General features: G+C 42.5%; 1 protein-coding gene across 2 annotated transcripts; it reads right to left on the bottom strand.

The window, feature by feature from the left end:
• Positions 1-1,453: 1,453 nt before the first annotated feature.
• LOC115364299 (uncharacterized) lies at positions 1,454-17,627 on the bottom strand. 2 transcript variants are annotated; one of them, XM_030058798.1, is made up of 14 exons: positions 17,503-17,627; positions 15,401-15,513; positions 13,387-13,426; positions 11,875-11,903; positions 11,506-11,554; positions 11,022-11,071; positions 9,876-9,908; positions 8,637-8,685; positions 8,459-8,532; positions 7,341-7,406; positions 5,080-5,118; positions 4,459-4,578; positions 2,750-2,811; positions 1,454-2,658 (listed from the first exon to the last, which is right to left on the bottom strand). In XM_030058798.1, exons 2-14 carry the CDS (start codon positions 15,504-15,506, stop codon positions 2,632-2,634), a joined length of 744 nt encoding a protein of 247 aa, XP_029914658.1. In that variant the 5' UTR covers positions 15,507-15,513; positions 17,503-17,627; the 3' UTR covers positions 1,454-2,631. The 2 variants fall into 2 exon arrangements, with proteins under 2 accessions (XP_029914658.1, XP_029914659.1); XM_030058799.1 differs by lacking the exon at positions 4,459-4,578.
• Between the last annotated feature and the right edge of the window lie 1,842 nt (positions 17,628-19,469).

The following is a 19,469-nucleotide window of genomic DNA, read 5'->3' on the forward strand; positions in this document are numbered from 1 at the left end:
TGGGTGGTCAGGTGATGTCATCTGGCGGCCATATTGGAGGTCTTCAGCTCCAGGGAAACAGTGACTGTAAACACATGGTTGTGCTTCTAAACATGGGTTTATCTGTGTGAACAGACCTGAACCGACACAGTTCAGTTCTGGAAGCTGATCACTTCATCACTTTGACCCGGGAGACTTTAGATTTAGTTAATGCAAGCTGGTTAGATAACCATCACTGTCTCCTAACAAACTGTCTCATTTGCACACAAGCTAACAAATCCAGTAGAGTCAAAGGAGGTTTTTGTTGAAATTACCATTAACAGTGTCTAGTTGTCATACGTCAACATAGAGGAAAAATGTCTTCTGCTGGTTGTGTTCAAAGAAAAAAAAAAAAACCCTTCCCATTGGGGGTTGGGGTGAGGGTCATTATAAATGAGTATCAGATTACGTACTGCCATACAGAAATGAACAAAACCACAAACTGCAGTCTGAACTGTAGTATTGCGTGTGAATGCCACTAGCTCATTTGAAACAGATAATCTTTCACAATCAGATTTCACATTAACTAGGGGTGTAACCTCACTTCCTGTTTGTAAAATGAAAACCATCAAATTCATTTCGATTGCTACTTTTGGACCCGGCCAGCAGGGGGAGATGCAGCGACCTTCCCCTCCTTTTTAAAGATGCTCTTTGCAGAACTAATGAAGGTTAACTTTAAAGTGGAGATCGGCAGACTTGGCTGACTTAAAAAAAAAAAAAAAAAAAGTAATCTGATGGTTGGATCTACATGGCTCTCATTATCTACTCATTCCAAAGTTGAGTCTTAATGGTCCTCACTTCAGGTGACTCAGCAGTTTTGCACTGCGACTTGTCCCAGGTGCGAGGTCTCTTTAGCTTCCCTCACAGCAGCTGGACCACATGTGCTCTCTTGGAGATTTGTGACCAAACAGCAAAGCCGCCGTGCTTTAACCGGTTTAATCTGCGCCGCATTTTAACTGTTTTTTATTTAATGCGGCATCCTGATGATCGATGGGACTTAAAACCAGAGGAAAATCACACTGGCAGGTGTCCAGGTGCCTCGTGTGCAGGGTGGAGTTCAGTCGTACGGCATCAGTACCATCAATGAGCCAGAGCAAATCCATAATCCTGACTAATCCCCTGAATTCATCCCACAATGCATTTCTCTGTTTCATGGGACTTGAGGCCTGCAGGAAGACCAAACCGTGACCTTGATCACCTCGACTGTGATCCTGTCAATAAGCAGCTGTAATGAGGGATTATGATGAGAGGGTGTCTCCTGCTGCCAGTGGAGGGCGATCACTGCTCTGAATGCAGGAAGTCAGTGGATTAAAATCTGATAAGAGACCCAGAATATTACAGCACCGCCATCAGCGAAGGAAGCAAGTGTCTCTACCAATGCAGGAAATAATACTGAGATTAATAATCCAGGACACGTAAGAAAGAAGTCAGCTGATTGTGTCAAAATTAACTGAATTGTAGTTATTTATTGAGAACAATTCTAGTTCAGACAGTTGAAATGTGGATTTATGTCCAGGTAACAGTAACTGGTAATAACACATAAATACTGTGTAATAAAAACAATAACAACAACAACAACAAAGTCAGACATTCTCAGGAGTCGTCAGCAAATCCAAACTAAAGCTCAAACGTATCAGCCCCCGCGCTCGGCCGCAGCCGCAGCCCAACCAAAACTTTTCACAATATCAGATGAATAATGGAGGACCTGGTAGGAATATTAACTGCAATAAATTTACTGTTGGCTACTGGTCGAAATGACCAAAGACTGAAAGAGTAAAAAAACAAACAAAACAAAACAAAACAAAACAAAAACAAAAAAAACATTAGAAATACAGAATTTCAACTGCTTTCAATATTCTGTCATAAAATTGAAAGCTGGATGGAGAATCAGCCATGGGAGTTTCCGTGACAACCACTGCAGCTGGGATTAAGACTGAAACACCGATATATTGAGCCAATCCTGGCCCATATTTACAGCAACAACAAAAAAAAAAAAGTGATAAAAACAAAACATACAGTAACATGACACATTCTGGCCAAACTCCTCTCATGGCACTTTGCTGTGAAATCATTCCCTGATATTTTTTTCTACTTAAACAAACCGCTTTGCCATTTGCACGGCTTGTAATGCGGCTTCAGATGCCAGCGCACCTTTAACCAACAAAGTATTGCAGCCGTGTGTCACCCAGCCGGAGACCTGCAGCTCCTGAAGTAAACACCGCAGGAAACAGCGTTCATGGTCAGCGTTCCTGCTCGGAGACGCTGACTGAACCAGAACATCTCACCGGTAAAGAAACATGAATTTAATATTTTTTTTTCCCCACTTAAGTCACTTCACAGCTTTGGGTTCTCAACTCCTGTCAAACTGTCTCCAGGAACTAAGAAAAACTGGTCTAATTCCCTGTGGAGAGTCATGCATTTTTGTCGTTTTTTGCATTTTCTAGGAGTCCCAGCTTCATTTGACAGCTGCTGTGGGTTTGACGATGTCAGTGGTAAAAAAAAAAAAAAGAAAAGAAAAGAAAAAGTAGGCAAAAACTGGAGATACAGTTGAAAAGCTCATGGTCAGGCGCTCACAAGTCACTTCCGTGTTTCCACACATCACTTTCACTCCCATCATGGAGTGGGCTGGTTGTCAATCATCTGTAAGGAATGAGAAAAGCTGAGCGACAGGACAGACCTGGGCGTCTGAACAAACAAGGCGAAAAGAAAAAAAGTTTGTGTTTGAACTCACGGCTGGTTGGTTGACGTAGTTCGCCTCGTAGTCGTCGTCATCGCTGTCAGCCTCCTCTGCTTCTGTTGAGAAATTTCTGTCAGAGGTGGATCGACATCGACACAGGCCTAACGCTAAATTACTAAATAAAAAAACGAAATTAAAGAAAGATTGACAATTGAAAGATTAAAAAGAAAGATTGAAAAGTTTGACAAATTTTAGCAATTGTAACTAGCTACAATGCTGCTAAACATGAAGTACTCGTATGAGGACATGGGGACTTTGTTCATGCAAAGTGAACCTCTGTAAAAGTAAAAGAAAAAAAAAAAAAACACTTTGGGAAGATTTTTATTCTTATGCAATTCCTTTCCAGGACATATTACTCTGTCAAGAGCAGAAAGACTGCTGAATGCAACAGTAGGAGATAACTCTGAGGTGGAAGATTTGTCTGATCTTTATGATCAGACAGTGATGATAGCAATAGTGAACCTGTGCAGCAGGGTTCCCCAACCCAGTCCTCAAGGACCCCCTGTCCTGCAGGTTTTGGTTTCAGCTCTGCTCTTGCACACCTGACCCAATTAAGGCCCACACATCTTCCTTCATGCCCTATTCAGGTAGATCTGCTTCAGCCAATCAGCATGAAGCCCTTAAATGGATCCGGTGTGAAAGAGCAGAGCTGAAACAAAAACCTGCAGGACAGGGGGTCCTTGAGGACTGGGTTTGGGGAACCCTGCTATGCAGAGATCCAGAGGCCGTGGCCATAAACGTCAGAGTGGTAAAAGTGTTGATGTTGATTATGAGCCAGGACCTAGTAGACATCACTCTGTGGGATCCAGAAGACGTGGGTGCAAACATCAGTTAATAAAAGTGTTGACAGTCATGGTAAGAACCTAGTATTGGATGAGGACCTACTATTGACACTGATGGATGCTAGGTCCTAGGCCAGGACCTGATATGGAACAACTAAGTGCTGAAGATCAATGCAATGAAGATTACTGTCCTGAATCTGAACCATCTGATAAACCAGAATCTGATCAACAGAGTTGGGATGCCACTGACAGCGACACGGAAGCCATGGATGATACTGACAACGAGCCACAACACCATCTGCATGCATCTGAACCCAGGCCACAACCTCGCAAAACTGGACGTGAAGATGACAGGCAGGAAGAGCGAGAAGACTGGCAACCGCTGGACTATGTGGAGCAGTACATTGACACAGAGCTGATAAAATCCATCACTCACTGTACAAATGCTATGTCACTAGCTGCCACTGGTGCATCTATCAACACTTCAGTTGATGAGCTTTATCACTTTTTTGGAGCATCAATTTTGATGTCTTGTGTGCCTTACCACAAGAATCCACACAGAAGAGCTTCCTTATTAGTGTGAGGAATGAGAAAACATGTTTTGATGTTCATAAAAGTATTTACTTAGAAGAATACATGCAGGAGAGAATCCATGTCAGTGTTGTGAATGTGGAATATGGAGTGATGATTTGCACTGTTTACAACTGTTTTTGCCCTTTTTAGGCATTAAAATAAACAGGTGTCTACTTTGTCACACAAAGGTGACTTTATTGTGTTTTATAGCGAATTAAGTCCTGATGTACTCATATGAGGACATCATTTTTTAGGAAAGCTTCTCACTATTCAAAGATATTACTTAGTTTTTTATATTTATTAGCTCCTACTAATCCCAAATAACTAGGAGAAATTAAAAATGCATACCAATCAAAAGCTCAGGTCTCAGGAGTTTAAAGCTAAGTTTTCGCTGCAGGGGCTGGGGTTCAGCCCAGTCCCACTGCTGCATGTCATCCCCTCTCTTCGGCCTGTTTCTCTCCATGGTAACTGTCAAATAAAGAAGAAATGCCAAAAAATTTAAAAGTAGACTGTCTATGGGAGAAATGAATGGGGTTTTCCTAATGCCTTCAAAATAATTAAAATTAAAAAATAATAATCCTCCTCTTCGTACTTTTGTTGTCATCCTTTTTTATTCTTTCATTTTTTATGGAATGACTAGTTATGAATTTAGGTGGCAAAGCAGCTCACAACACAGCCAGCCACGTATTCAGTGTGACGTGGTGTTCGCTTTTTGTCAGCAAAATTACTGTTTTGGTTGGAAAGCAGCAGCAGAATTCAATGGATCCAGAGAAAGACGCAGATAAAACCATTCAAGATTTAAACAGCAGCTTGATGTTGATGACAATGTGTGAAAACATCATGCACTGTCAGAAATGAGGGAAACTAACATGACGGGCTTCGAAAACTAAACCACCAGACACTCGGCCTCAGGTCAGTGGTGCTCAGCTCACAGTCAGTGTGTTGAAGTGTGTGAAGTGACAGGCTCACCTGGATTTGCCGGCTCCACATTCTCATAATCTCTATCGTCTGAGGAGAAACCAAGAGGAGAGCAGAGTGACTTTGTGGCACCTCAGAGAACAAACCGCAGCGTCAGAATGATCGCTCAGATTATAAGTCATACTGTGGCGTTTGATGCTGCAAGGCGAGTGTAACACATCCACCGGGTTTGGTGCACGAAATCCTTCCCTGTCACCAGAACCAGAGCTTCACCGGGAGCTCTCTGCTGCAGAATGACTGAAGCAGATACAGAACGGAAAACGACACGATTTTGAGATGGAAAATTGTGAAAAGGGGGGTGAAAACGAAACCAAAACAATCGCGTGTCATCGTGCATCCTTCAAAATAATTTTCCAGCTTTGTGTTGTTTCCCGGTTTGTATCTATTTTTATTTATTTTTGAACCGTGCACTGCCGGTGAAGCTCTCGTTGTTGTGACGGGGAAGGAGTCAACAGACCAAACATGGTGGATGTGTTTCACCCACACGGAGCTGCAAATACGACTGAGAATCCAAACCGTCACTTCAAGGTCGTGACATGTGAGGAAAAACTGATCCACACACAAAGTGCAGTTTATAAAAAGGTGTTTGGAAGCTGTCCGGAAACAAGTGGGAAGTATGACAGCAAATAACACTACTAAAATAGTTTTTAAAAAAGACAGAAGAAAGTAAAATGACAAGATGAAATAATAAACTAGAGGATATAAAGTTTCTGAAGAAACTTTGATGCGCTTGCCTTGCGAGCGCCTAGACATGTGTAAACCACCAGCCCTATGCTGTTTGTGGGCTGTGTAGTGTTGTTGCTCTTGCCCAGGCGGGGAGTTGAACCCTGGTCTCCTGCATGGCAGGCAGAGACACTATCCACTGAGCCACTGGGGCTTGTGTGGGCGGAGCCAGAAATGAGGCTCTATGAAACACACAGCATGAGTGACAGTGCTGCTTCTGTGAAAAATCACCTAAAAGTAGTGGTCAAACAAATGCTTTTTTCTCAATAATAGTAAGTCCGAGCAGAAAATAAAATGTCCCATGAGAAAGGCAAGGCTTTGGGCTTTCAAACTGTGTCAAAATTATTTCCCAACTCCCAAAAATGCCCACCCTAGCGCGAGTTGAAAAAGTGTGTGTTTCTGCTTCTCTCCCGAGACTTTGCATTCCAGATATAATGGGAGTCTATGGGGGAGAGAGCTGGCACTCCTGCCTCGTTAAGCGTCACAGTTTAAAAAGTTGAAGCTACTTTGCTTTTGTATTTACATTTTTCAAAGCACAACTATTTTTCCTACAATTTGATGCCAAATTTATGCATGTGGAGTGAAAATTGTGGCCAGGAGAGCAAGTTAAAGACAAAAGTTTTAGGCGAATTTTAAGGGCTGCTCCACTCTAGCCCTCAGGAATGCCACTCTAGCTCACGCAATACACACTCATTCAAAAGTCAGAGGCCGCTCAAAAATAACTTAAACTGTGTTTTATGGCAAACTAAAGCAGACATGAAAAATTGAAGATGACACACATAAAGTTGAACATCTGCTGAGTCATTTAAGCTTTGAATGGAGTCTGTGGGCCAAAGAATGAGGGAGCTGTGAGGCTTTGAAAATGTGTTGCCTTTTCAAGGCAAGCACATAATAAAGGAGTTTCAGCTCCACTGGCTTCAACCTCTTATACTGAGTGATCATACAAACATAAAGCACATTGATAACAGAGAATTTAAACACTAAAAATGTTAAAACGTGACTTGTTTGTGATTCGAGTAAGTGTCACCAATGAGGGGAACAATAATCTCAAAAAGAAGAGTGAACAGAAGACTTTATGGAAGCTCGCTATCTACAAACCCCCTCGGCCAATAGGAAACAGGTAAGTTATGATGTCATTAAATGAACAGAGAGAAATGTGTCATATACAACAGGTTACACTATATAAGGTTACAATATTAACTATGTAATTAGCTACTAAGGAAAAAAGCATAAAGAAATCCAAGCTTGGTGGGAGATCATCATGTGACAACAGAAGCAGGTAATTTGGACTAAAAAAGACAAACTGCACGATGGTGAACAGTTTTAGATTATCACGGCAAATTTTTAAATCATTTTTGAGCATAAACTCCCATCTCGACGCAGATTATTTGTCCAGCGTTGTCTGATTGTTCTTGAACCTGCATGGCATTTTTGCATTTAAGGTGAAAGGTTGAAAATGTTCCTTCAAAGTAAAACATCGCCTCGGGTCCATGAACGCATCTTTGACTGTGTGTTAACGTGACGGATACCTGGCTCTGAGTCCCTGTCTCTGTCCGTGCTGCTGTTTGGGTCCACGTTGACGTACGGGGGCTCCACTGTTGACAGAGAAACACACGGCGTGTCGGTCTCATTTTCACATCACAGGCAACATTCAGGCGACATATTTTTAAAGTGGTGGATACAGAGCGGAGAGGTTTATTGCATTTTCTCGGCTAAAGGAAAACTTAATAAAGAGTGCTCTCTAAACGTCTGAATGTCATGGTGCAAGGATGATGGTTCAGTTCTTCTGTGAAACCCCTCCACCTGGATTGTGTTGGTTTGGAAATTTGAATATTAAAAGTAAGAAGAAACTGCAGAAAACAGTTCATTAAGATAGATAGATAGATAGGTATACTTTATTGATCCCAGACTGGGAAATTCACAATTTTTTTTTTTTTTTTTTTTTAAGTCCTCCAATCCAATCCATTTTTTTTTTAAGTCCTCCAATCCAAACGACTGCATAGGTAGTTTGTTCCAACCCTTTAATACGACCAACAGGAGTGTTTCCTAAATTAACAGCCACTAAAAAGCTACTAAAAATACTTGGTTATGGTTAGGAAAAGGTCAAGGTTAATGTTTGCAAAAGGTTAGGAAAAAACGAGGATTCTCCTAAGCGCCATAAGGCTTTTAAACAGAAACTAAGAAAGATGGTAGCACCTGAGTTTTTTTCTGCAACATCTGTACATTTGTGCCGCCTTAATGTGGTGACAGATTGAGGAGGAATATCTGTATTTTAGCGAGGTAAGTACTGTTGGATGTTATGTGTCTTTTTGTCTTCCAGTATCCCTCTGAGTCTTTTAAATTGTGAAGAAATGGGCAAACGTCCACTTGATGGACAATAAGGAGTCATATTTGGATTAGTATTCGTAAAACTGCATTAAGATGTATTGAAGTGACCTGCAATTTCAAAATGAAATATTACTGGCTCAGGATTAACCAGGAATCTCAGATGTCATTAAATGTTCTGCCAGTGAAGTGGCAAATTCCCTGTTACAGGAATGTGTATGATTGTTTACACACACAAAAAAATCCCAAATAAATGTATATTTTTTTTAACTCTTTGCGCACACAATGGAGGCAGGGTGAAACTGAGGCAAACTCTGTGTACCTGAGCTGTGAGTCGAGGCGAGACTCTGGTTGGACTGACGGATCTCGACTACAGGAGGATCAGGCAAGACTTTTCTGTAAGAGGAGAAGCAGAGGATCAGACACGCCGCTGCAGTTTGGCTGCTGCTGTTGTTGTAAAGTGTCGGGGAAACAGCTAAAGACAGAAAGAGGAAACCCACATGTAGCCTGCCTCCTCTCCGTCGCTCTCAGCGTTTTCATAATTTGGTCCTACACAAGAGAAACAGCAGAATCACATTATAGTTTAGGCAAGTTATAGACGCTTCAGATGGTTTATCCACTATAACAAATAAATAAATCCATTCAGTGATATATACACAGCTCTTTCAGTCAAAGATGTTACACAGCAATAAAACAAACCTCTATAAGTTTAGTATTGAGGAATCAGCTTCATGGAGATTTTGTAGGGAAGAGTTAGACCAGATATTAGATATGGAACAGACTAACATATTGCATAAACATATAGATTTATTACTGATAAGACTCTGCTTACTAATATGATTTTTGGGGCATTATTTTTTGTTGGGGGTAAATGAAAGACTTTTGTTTTAGTTTTTGTTTTCACAGGGCAACTTGTGAACATCATTGTGTCATGGTCAAGAAAAAAAAAAAATGGTCACCAGCCACCATTGATTGTTTTTCACCCGAAAATCACTGACAAAATGAACGCTGCGTAGACTGAACATGTTTAACTGATCCCACCGACCGAACATGTGTTTCCACACAGAGGCAATGGAAAGCTGTCATTTATGTAGAGGCAGAAACATGGAGGTTCAACAGGTTCAAGTTCTACTCAACTCAAAATTCAGGGAAAAATCGTAAAGTGAAGTTAGGAAATCTGGCCCAGAGAAGTTAGGAAATCTGGCCCAGAGCGTGCTGGACGTCGCTGCTGTTCTGTTCAGCCCAACATGGTGAGGAGTGGCTGACAGAACGTACAGTACAAGTTGGTCTTATTAGATAAATAAGGATTGATGAGTGAGGGAACAGGGGATGTGTGCTTGCTCTGTGCCATCTTTGACCTCACTTTCAAGATCTGATGACTTTCGTTGAATCTCTGGTGGTAAAAAGAGTCGCTCGCCCGGCTCTTCGGTTCAAACATGAGCCACACCTTTTCTAAACATTATAGCTTCTAAACACATAGCTCTAGTGGCTCATATGATGGGCGCTCTTTAGTGAGGCAAGTCAAAGTCCAAAGTGCAATTAGAAACAAAATCCTGGGAGTTTTCCGTGATATTAATCTACAGGTGATGCAGACAACCATGAAAAAGAAAGAACTAAGGCTGTTTAGTTGTCTTGCTCAGTAATAAGTTATTTTATAAGACTTCCAGGATTTTGTTTCTAAACTCCTATTACTAGATAAAGTGTTCCTGTCATTGAAACTCAAAGCAAATTCTTCTTACCATCTGCAGGATTCTCATAACTGGGATTACTTTCTGTGTGGGAAATAAATGACACGTTAGATTTTTAAAGACACGACGACAGGACTGATCAAGACAAAATGCGTGAGAAAGAGGCGTCATCTGCAAATGTAGATAATAACCGCATCAGAATTGAGCAGAAAATCAAACATTTTCACTACAAAGAGGAGCTCCGTTTCATAAGGGACTCATTCAGGATTAAAACATCAATCCCTGCTTTACCATTCATCCGCAAATATTTCCATGTCAGCATGAAATGTGTAACTCATGGGTGACGTTAAACGCAGCTCCACGTCTGAGAGCACCGAGGCGACCGTGAGGTGTGAGAATTAAGTTTCTATCACGTTTTGTTCTTGAGCTGACACGTTTCTCCACATCAAGACTCACACTCTGAACACAAAGCACTCACACAAAACACAAAAACTCTCCGTGACTGAAGCCCAACTTCAACTAACCGTCCAATAAAACATTCTTCTTTCACACAAATTACATAACTACATGAAACACTTTTTTCTCACGGGAAGTAATAAATTAACCTTTACTTGACTTGATAAGCCATGAATGTCCTGGGTTGTCGGAAATCAAGGGGTTAATCTCATTCATCAGTTCCTCCACGTGTTTTTGTCTTTATCACGCAAATGTCAAAATGTCATACTGGACAAAATGTTTATGAGGTCAACAAAAACTAACTTTCCCGTGTGAAAATGTGAAATTTTACATGTTGTGGTACTTCCGAAAGTGTGAGGAACATTTCACCCTTAACTGTAAATTAAAATGTCTCATTGGTAAATCAGATTGTGGAAAACAAAACAGGGTTGTGTGTGCGGTTCATTTTAAATCATGAGAGCTCCTGTGTGGAACGAGGCCGAGTGTGCAGGTTTGCTTTCTGTATCGATCTTATCAGAGAGGAAAGCAGCATTTTGAAATGAAGCCGTTTCCAGAAAGTGAGCCTCGGTTTGGAGAAAAGAGTCAGATCAGGTGGGAAACAGTGCGACTGTGCTCATGAAACTGTGGCTGCACACACACACACCCACACACACACACACAGACAGATCATGTGTCATGGTGGAGAGACAAAATGTTGGGTAGAGGACAGAGATACCAGTCAGAGAAAAGAAGACACCTCACCATTTTCTGTTAGGGTGAAGGAGTGGTGCCGCTGAGAAGCCGAATCTAAGCTGAGTGTGAAACAGAAAAAAAAAAAAAAGTATGAGTCACTGAGCTGCCAGCTCCACAGCAAATGCACAAAACACTCAAGACTCAAAGGTGCACTATGCAAAAATTGCCGAGAGTCGATTGAAGTGAGGAACCTGTGAAAGATAAAAACTTTGAAGTGTTCTTCTAGAAAGCGAGCTGCTCATGTGACAGTTATTTCTCCAAACATTAGAAAGACGACTGCTAACTCTGTGTAATGCACCTTTAACCAGGAAAAACCCAAGCAAAGCTCCTTTTAGCGCTCTCACCTGTTCAGTGCACTTTAAGATGAAGAGTTTAAGATGAAGATTTGAGCTTTCAGGCAATTTAATGCAACACTGAGGCCGTAGTATAAACTAATATTGCTGATGGGCTGTATGGTGTGTGTGTGTGTGTGTGTGTTATAGAGGAAACTCACAAAGGTGAAAGCGTGGAGGGCGGATTGATGGTGTTTGAGTGACTTTGATCTGCAATTCAACAGAGTAGTGTTATCATCACATCACCATCATATCAAACAAAATGGCAGCAGGACACAAAGAGTTAATTATTCATCATGACAATCCTGGAGCTCAGATGTTTTCGGTCACTAAATTCAATCAAAATCTTCCGAAAACTGCAATCGAGGCTTCAACCAAGTGTTTTTTTTCCCTACGTGACCTGAACGCAGCATGACACTCCCGCGCGTGTAGTTTACGAACACGGTCATGCTGCACCTGAACGTCTCACAATGCCAGGCTCCTGCTTTTTGATTTTTTATTCGACTGAAACTGTCGTGTTTGTGACTCACATGGGGGGACGATCCTGAATCCCGGCGACCTGAGAGGAGCAGAGAGAAGACAACAAAAGACTTTACGTCGTTCTCAGTGCTTACAGGAGGCAAAAATCACACAATAATCACAATATTTCTGACTGAAAACCTCAATAAGAAAACACTGTGATGATACTGTGGGGATGACTACCAGTACCATTCACACACAAGATATGGTTTTTTGATAAATATGAGTAATGTGGGTATGACGTCCAGGCAGATAGAGTCAAATAACTGAACAGTCTAATAATTTCACAAAACTGCATCCCTTCATTGAAACTCACAGGAAAAGACAACACTTAAACCAAATAAGCACATTAGCCGAGACAAGATCCCACACACAACATCAGCTGCAGAAGCCTTAAGGGCATGGATGTGTACAAGGATGTTTATCATCATTGTAAATGCCAAATCAAACTTTCTGGAAAGCAACCATTGCAACACACACTACTCACAAAAAGTTAGGGATATTCGGCTTCGGGTGAAATTTCAGGATGAACCTAAAATGCATTATAACCTTTACAGATGAACTTAATGTGACCTTCTGTAAACTTTTGAATGCACATGTCCAACTGTTCAGTGTTTCAGTACTTTTTGCACAAGTTGCTGTTCTCTAACAAGGAGTTTAACGGTAAAATTCACATCAGGTGTTTTGATGCTCCAGCTCATCGAGGTCGTATCATTAGGGAACGGCTGCTGGAGACTGGGGTACCTCAAATGGAGTGGCCTGCACTTTCTCCAGACCTGAATCCCATAGAAAACCTATGGGATCAGCTGAGTCGCCGTGTAGAGGCTCGGAGCTCTGTACCCCAGAACCTCAATGTCCTGAGGGCCGCCCTTCAAGAAGAGTGGGATGCCATGCCTCAGCAGACAATAAGTGGACTTGTGAACAGCATGAGACGTCGCTGTCAAGCTGTAATTGATGCTCAAGGGCACATGACAAGTTATTGACACTGACATTTTTTGTTGTGGTATATCCACCACTGTTGTTGGCTTTTGTTTCAAGAAACTGTTTGAGATGAGGAAATCACCAGTGTATGCTTCTACTTAAATGCCCTACTTTCATGATATAATGTCACTGTAGCGTGAACTTTTTACATTTTCCATAAATTTCACCCAAAAGCCAAATATCCCTAACTTTTTGTGAGTAGTGTTTGTCAAAGACCTATTTATTTTTAGTTTTATTTATTTGCACATGAATCCACAAGAATCCAGATTCTGGCTGGGCTCTGAGTTTCCCATTTTCAAAAATGACAGTCATGATGGTTTTGTTCTGTCGGAGGATAAGAAGAGGCTGCAGCAGAGCGGTGAGTTTCTCCTCACTTGAGCCGGCAGTGAAGTCGTGCTGTATGTTGTGTTCGGGTTTTGGATGACGGGTGTCAGCCTGAGTTTAACAACACTGAAGCTATCCTTTAAAACGTGAGTCAACCCGCACCCTCCCGGCACCTGATCTGCACTCAGTTCACTCATCAGAGTAAGAGAAGGACTTACGGTATGTACTCCTCTGACGCGTGGCCCTGCCTGATGGAGACTGGAAGGAAACACAGAAAATGTTTAAGAAAAGAGTTCAAAGGCACCACCTCCCTGCAGCGCACTGTCCCTGTCAGCCCGAGGTTCGTTAATATTATTGCAATGTTTTGAATTTGCCAAGCACACAGCCCTACGCATACACTTCTAAAGACAGCACGAATCCCAAATGATCAAACTGAATGAGCAAACAGTGAGTCCAGAGATTAGGATGTTATTCCATCTACTGTGAATAAAGTTACACTGATTTTCTTTTTTGGACTCGCTCAGTGCAAGAGACCTGAACTATTATCGGCTTTTCTTTACTCTTTCATGAAGTTACAGTTAGAATTATACTGATTTACTTTGCCGACATTGGTCTTCAGATCAGTTCCAGACACGTCTGATATGATGCACTTTGATCAATTAATCATTTATTGTAAATTTGATCAACCGAAGCTCTTCATCTGAACAAGTGGGCCATCGGTTGAGACATAGAAGAAGAAGAGGAAGAAGGAGGAGGAGGAGGAGTAAGAGAAGAGATAGAAAAACAGGAAGGAGACAAGGAGCAAGAAGAAGGAGAAGAAATGAAGGATGAAAAGAAAAAGAAGTAGAAGAAGAAGAAGGAGAGGAGGAGCAAGAAGAAGAAGAAGAAGATGAAGGAGGAGGAGGAGGAAGGAGGAGAAGAAGGAGGAGGAAGAAGAAGCAGAGGAAGAAGAAGAGGTAGTTGAAGAAGAAGTAGAAGAAGAAGAAGAAGAAGGCAAGGTGGAAGAGAGGAGAGAGCAGAGGAAGGTGAGGAGGTGGAAGGAGGAGGAGGAGGAGGAAGAGAAGAGGGGGAGAAGGAAGAAGAGATAAGAAAACAGGAAGGAGACAAGGAGCAAGAGGAAGGAGAAGAAATGAAGAATAACAAGAAAAAGAAGTAGAAGAAGAAGAAGATGAAGGAGGAGGAGGAGGAAGGAGGAGAAGAAGGAGGAGGAAGAGAAGAAGGGGAGGAGGAAGCAAGGAGGAGGAAGAAGCAGAGGAAGAAGAAGAGGTAGTTGAAGAAGAAGTAGAAGAAGAAGAAGAAGGCAAGGAAGAGAGGAGAGAGCAGAGGAAGGTGAGGAGGAGGAAGGAGGAGGAGGAGGAGGAGGAGGAAGAGAAGAGGGGGAGAAGGAAGAAGAGAAAGGAAGAAGCAAGGAGGAGAAGGAAGAAGAAGCAGAGGAAGAAGACGAAGAGGTAGTTGAAGAAGGAGAAGAAGAAGAAGAAGTAGTTGAAGAAGAAGAAGAAGTAGTTGAAGAAGAAGAAGAAGAAGAAGAAGAAGAGGTAGTTGAAGAAGAAGAAGAAGAGGTAGTTCAAGAAGGAGAAGAAGAAGAAGAAGAAGTAGTTGAAGAAGAAGAAGAAGAAGAAGAAGAAGAAGAAGAAGAGGTAGTTCAAGAAGAAAAAGAAGAGGTAGTTCAAGACGAAAAAGAAGAAGAAAAGAAAAAGAAGAAGAAGAAGAAGAAGTGTTGAGAAAAGAGAAGAAGAAGAAGAAGAAGAGAAAGTAGTTCAAGAAGAAGAAGAGGTAGTTCAACACGAAAAAGAAGAAGAAGAAGAAGAAGAAGAAGAAGAAGAAGAAGAAGAAGAAGAGGTAGTTCAAGAAGAAAAAGAAGAGGTAGTTCAAGACGAAAAAGAAGAAGAAAGAAGAAGAAGAAGAAGAAGAAGAAGAGGTAGTTCAAGAAGAAAAAGAAGAAGAAAAAGAAGAAGAAGAAGAAGAAGAGGTAGTTGAAGAAGAAGAAGAAGAAGAATTTGTGATCCATAATCATTATGATTGTAATCCTTTGTTGTTAGTTTGTTGGTCTAAATTCAGTTTTTGAGGCTTCCCCATCCTGATGAGGGCAACATTTTTGCAGAAACACCAAAAACCAGGAATTTTCAGGACATTTAAAGCAACATAACCAGCATCAGAGCATCAGAGCAACACGTTCAGCCTGAGAGGAGCAGCGCTTGGTAACCACGTGTAAAACCTAAGAGCTCGTCCCACCCAGAGGGCCTCGTTTCCCGCAGTCGAGGCAGAGGATGGCCAGGAGGATGGAGGCAACGACGACGGCGGCGGCGACCAAGACCCAGACGACCCCGGAGACATCCATGGCTCATCTGAGGAGGAGGAGGAGGAGGAAACACCAGGAGGAAGTCAATCAATTCAACCTCCCTCCAAATTAAACAAAAACAACAGTCAAAAATAGTCATCGCTGTCACCCTTGTAGGCTCACTGAACGGACCCAAGTCAGAGCCCGCGCCACTTTACGGGGTCTTTTCTTTTTCTTCTTCCAAAATCAACTTAAATCTGTCACTGCATTTCAAAATAATGCCAATAATTCAATCTTCCAGCCATAAACACACAGATGAACCATAGGAAACATGCTTATAAAAAGGGGGCATGATGCTGCTGCACATTAGGAATCTGTTATCAAAGAGGAAAAAAAACAAATGTCAGATCAGCAAACTAACTTGAAAAACCAGCTGCATTCAAAGTGTGAACGAATTGGATTTCATGAGCAAATGAATAGAAAAAGGGTCCGATCTGAAAATGATTTCTCTTAAAGGACCATCGTCAAAGTGAGAAATGTCAAAAACACATTTGGACGAAGCTTCAGAGTGAAAACCCGTCATGGTCTTGGTGACAGCCTCCCACGTTTGGGGAGTAACGGGATTACATGTTTCACTTTCTTTAGCAGCGTTTAGAGCACAAGTAGAGGTATTACTCAAGATGAGGAGAGAAACGAGCAGCAAAAGCCATTAGATTACGAGCAAGATCGATAAAATTAATTGAGATTATGACATTATTTAGAAATAAACATAAATAAAGCTTACTACTGGTGTTTTTTTTTTTTTTTTTTTTTTGCTGGAAATAGCATTAAATGAACTCAGAAAACAACCTCATCTTACATCATGCCGTCTTCGTTTCTTTGACATGAAGCTGTGAACGCGAGGCGGCAAATGTTTTATTCCAAACAGCTAAAACTGAGACTGAAACCCGGTGATATTTTACATATTTTGGCGGTTATGAAACTTTTCTCCCACCGGTTACAACATCACATAAAGCAGCATCACAAACAGCGAATCGAATCCCTTGTGAGGACAGTGTGATAGCACAGGAAGAGCGTTTCACACATGGTGCAGCTGGTTTTCACTCCTCAACTGTCCAATCGCTTGTCCGATTGCCTTCGCCGCACTAAAGCCAGGAAACACACTTCCTGTATTTTGAGTAATAGAGAGCATCTGCACGCTCCTCAAATGGTCTACGTGTTAACCTCAACATGAGCCTGAGAGAAAAGCCACACGGGCACTTTGGCTCCGGTGCAAAAATCACACCAGGAGCCTTTTTCTTTGCCACATTCTAGACCAACTCTGGATATTTTTTGCTCGTTTTGCAACTTCAACGGTGAAACCTCAGCTGCACCGTCAACAAGCATCGAACGCAGTTTCCCACTCCCTCACAAGATTACAGTGTAGGTGGCAGCCATCTTGTGTCTCCACGTTCAATTCCAATTAAATGGGGCATTGTTTTGTTTTTTTTTGTTTGTTTTTTTCTTTTTCACAAAAAACCCTGAATGCACCTTCATGTAGTTCATATGCAGCGACATGGTAAAGCAGTGGTCAGTGGTGTGCAGGTAAGAGAGAGGAAGACCGGAGAGAAAACCACCACGAGACATTTTGGGTTGCAGAGAGAAAGAAAAGCACAGGTGATGGTTAAAAGCTCAAGGAGAGAAAACTGTGGCATGGAGATGGTTTGCCGTCTTGATGCAGTGTCTAAAAGAAATTTGGCATTGCATCGTGCATCGGAGCAATCCCTGATGCAACGAGCTGCACCGACACTGAAAGCTGCTTTAAACACCAAATTAAAAGTTCACATTTTTCTGCACCGTTTGCTGAAATCAGGATCTAAACATCCTTCTGATATCAAATGAAAATTGGGAAAAATGTTGTGCCTCAGTGGGTTGCCACTGAATATGGCCACCTCCTGCATGTCGCTGTCCACCAAAATGCATGCTGGGTATTAGTCTGAGCGGTTTGTCTGGCTAAACGTGGTTGAAGCCGCTCCCCGAGCCCCTGAACCCGACCTGACGGAAGAAACGGACTCACCTACAGCTGAGAAATGACACTTTTAAAGACAGAGATGTGTGCCGGTGAAGACGTGGATCGGTCGAGTCTCAGAGCCTTTGGGAGAGCCGGCTGCTGCGTCCACTCCGCTGTCCAGAGGCGCCTACAGTAACAAACATCTGCCATGTCTGAGGAGGCTCTCCCTTTCTGCTAAAAACCAAGCTCTCTCTTGCTTTCTCTGCCTTGTCGTTTGGCGTCTCCTCCCTGCTGCCTCAGCTCTGGCGGCCCTGTGCACCTTCACTGCCGTCAGCGACCTACTTGGTGCGTTTTCCCCCCACCCTGTCTCTCGTCAGAAAACTCTCCTACTCTGTCATCGTTGCACCCAACCACCTCCAGTGAGCCTTTGTGAGTCGACTCGTTCTCACACGTTGGGTTTCGTTTTAACCTCCCGCCACAGATCCTGTCATCTCTTCGCTGTCTTCCTCAGCGTTTCCTCTGAGAGAGGCGAGGGCTGACTTGTCACCAGGCCCATGTGCACCCCATGAGGGTGGGCCTGCAGGCTCTCAGATTCATGAGCAAACACACATAGAAGATAATGGGGGCTCTCAAGAAAAGGAGAGAGTTCTGGTTTTGGGTGAAGCACTGACTAAACCCTTAACAGAGGACATCTTTCCATCTTTGAGGGTGCAACCTGGCAACGTCTGCACCAGTTGACTCACTTAGATAAGCCATCATTTCTGAGAACAGGTTGGTGCATTTTTTTTTAAGGTTTCCTGGTGTGTGAGTGAGCAGATGAGCCTTTTTTGGGCAACTGGACTGCCAAAGGTAAAAAAAAAAAAAAAAAGGGGGTCTGCAGCTCAAGAAAAGAAAAGGTCAAACGCATCAGGCACAAACACCTCTGTGTGCCGAGGCTGTGCCACGACGCCTCACTTCACAGCCGAGCTCGGTCTGCTCAGTGTGTGAGCGTTTGCTGCAGCCGGCTGCTTCATCTCAACATCCTCCCACCTACAAACAGGAAACCACACCGAGGGAAGGAAGCCAAGTCCTCCCCTCCTCTCTCTCTTTCTCTCTCTCTCTCTCTCGGTGTCTTTTTGTCTTCTGTTAAGATGGAAGGCTGAGAGAGAAGAAGGAGGGTTTGGAGGGGGGGGGCAAAGAAATCCCCAAGATAATGTGGCAGGAGAGGGGAGGCGAGGTGACGGGTTCACCTGGCTGAGGAAGAGCTGGAAAAGGACGAGAGGCTGGAGCGGCTCGGTGCATTTGCTGATGCGAAAGTGACACCATCTGTTTGTTTTCTCTGTGTTTCACTCACTAAGCTGCACCAGTGTGTTCTGCACACCCTCGTAAATGCCGGTCACATGAACTTGACTCTCTGCACATAATGCACACGGCTGCTTTGTTTCATGCCCCCAATCTTTTTTTTTTCTTACCCTCTTTGGTGTATCCTGTTGCTTTTGCCGCTGTGATGACTCACTTTCCCCTCGAGGATCGTGACACTTCTTTCTCATTCTATTCCGCATCAGAGCCACCCGGCCGAGGCTCTGTTTTTGCGAGACGTTTCCATGACACGAGCCTCCATGACAAAACACAAGTGCAAAGCTGAACCACAGACACACACAATCACAGCGAACACACACACACACACAGGCGTCAAGTCGTCCAGTTGGTTCAATTCTCATCGTTTAATGGTTCACAAAAAAAAAAAGAAAACAAGATTAGCTAAAATGTTCAGAGGTTAACAAACGAGTTTCATTACTAACAATCATTTAAAAGTTTTTTTTTTTTTTTTTTTTTATAACCGTTATAATACAGGAGGTTTTTTTTCCGGGATGTTCGGTAACTGTCCTCACTGGGGAAAAAGTCTAACTAGTTTCCCCTCTGACAGTCAAACCAGATTTAGCTTTCTGGTGGTGACGTTACCTCCAGCCCGGAAAAGAAAAGCCAAACAGAGCAGAGGGGAAAAAAAAAAAAAAAAAAAAAACAGTTTTGCAAAAGGGTTTCAAAGCTTTGAA

The sequence above is a fragment of the Myripristis murdjan genome, chromosome 8 (genome assembly GCF_902150065.1).
Source record: "Myripristis murdjan chromosome 8, fMyrMur1.1, whole genome shotgun sequence".
Taxonomy (NCBI): domain Eukaryota; kingdom Metazoa; phylum Chordata; class Actinopteri; order Holocentriformes; family Holocentridae; genus Myripristis; species Myripristis murdjan.

What these genes read in the sequence shown, in the direction of transcription:
- LOC115364299 (XM_030058798.1), bottom strand. Translation starts at nt 15,506, where the DNA reads ATGGATGTCTCCGGGGTCGTCTGGGTCTTGGTCGCCGCCGCCGTCGTC. An exon ending in TGTGGAGCCGGCAAATCCAG is followed by an intron (nt 4,579 to 5,079) that starts GTGAGCCTGTCA and finishes TTTATTTGACAG; the next exon opens with TTACCATGGAGAGAAACAGG. An exon ending in ACTACGTCAACCAACCAGCC is followed by an intron (nt 2,659 to 2,749) that starts GTGAGTTCAAAC and finishes CATTCCTTACAG; the next exon opens with ATGATTGACAACCAGCCCAC.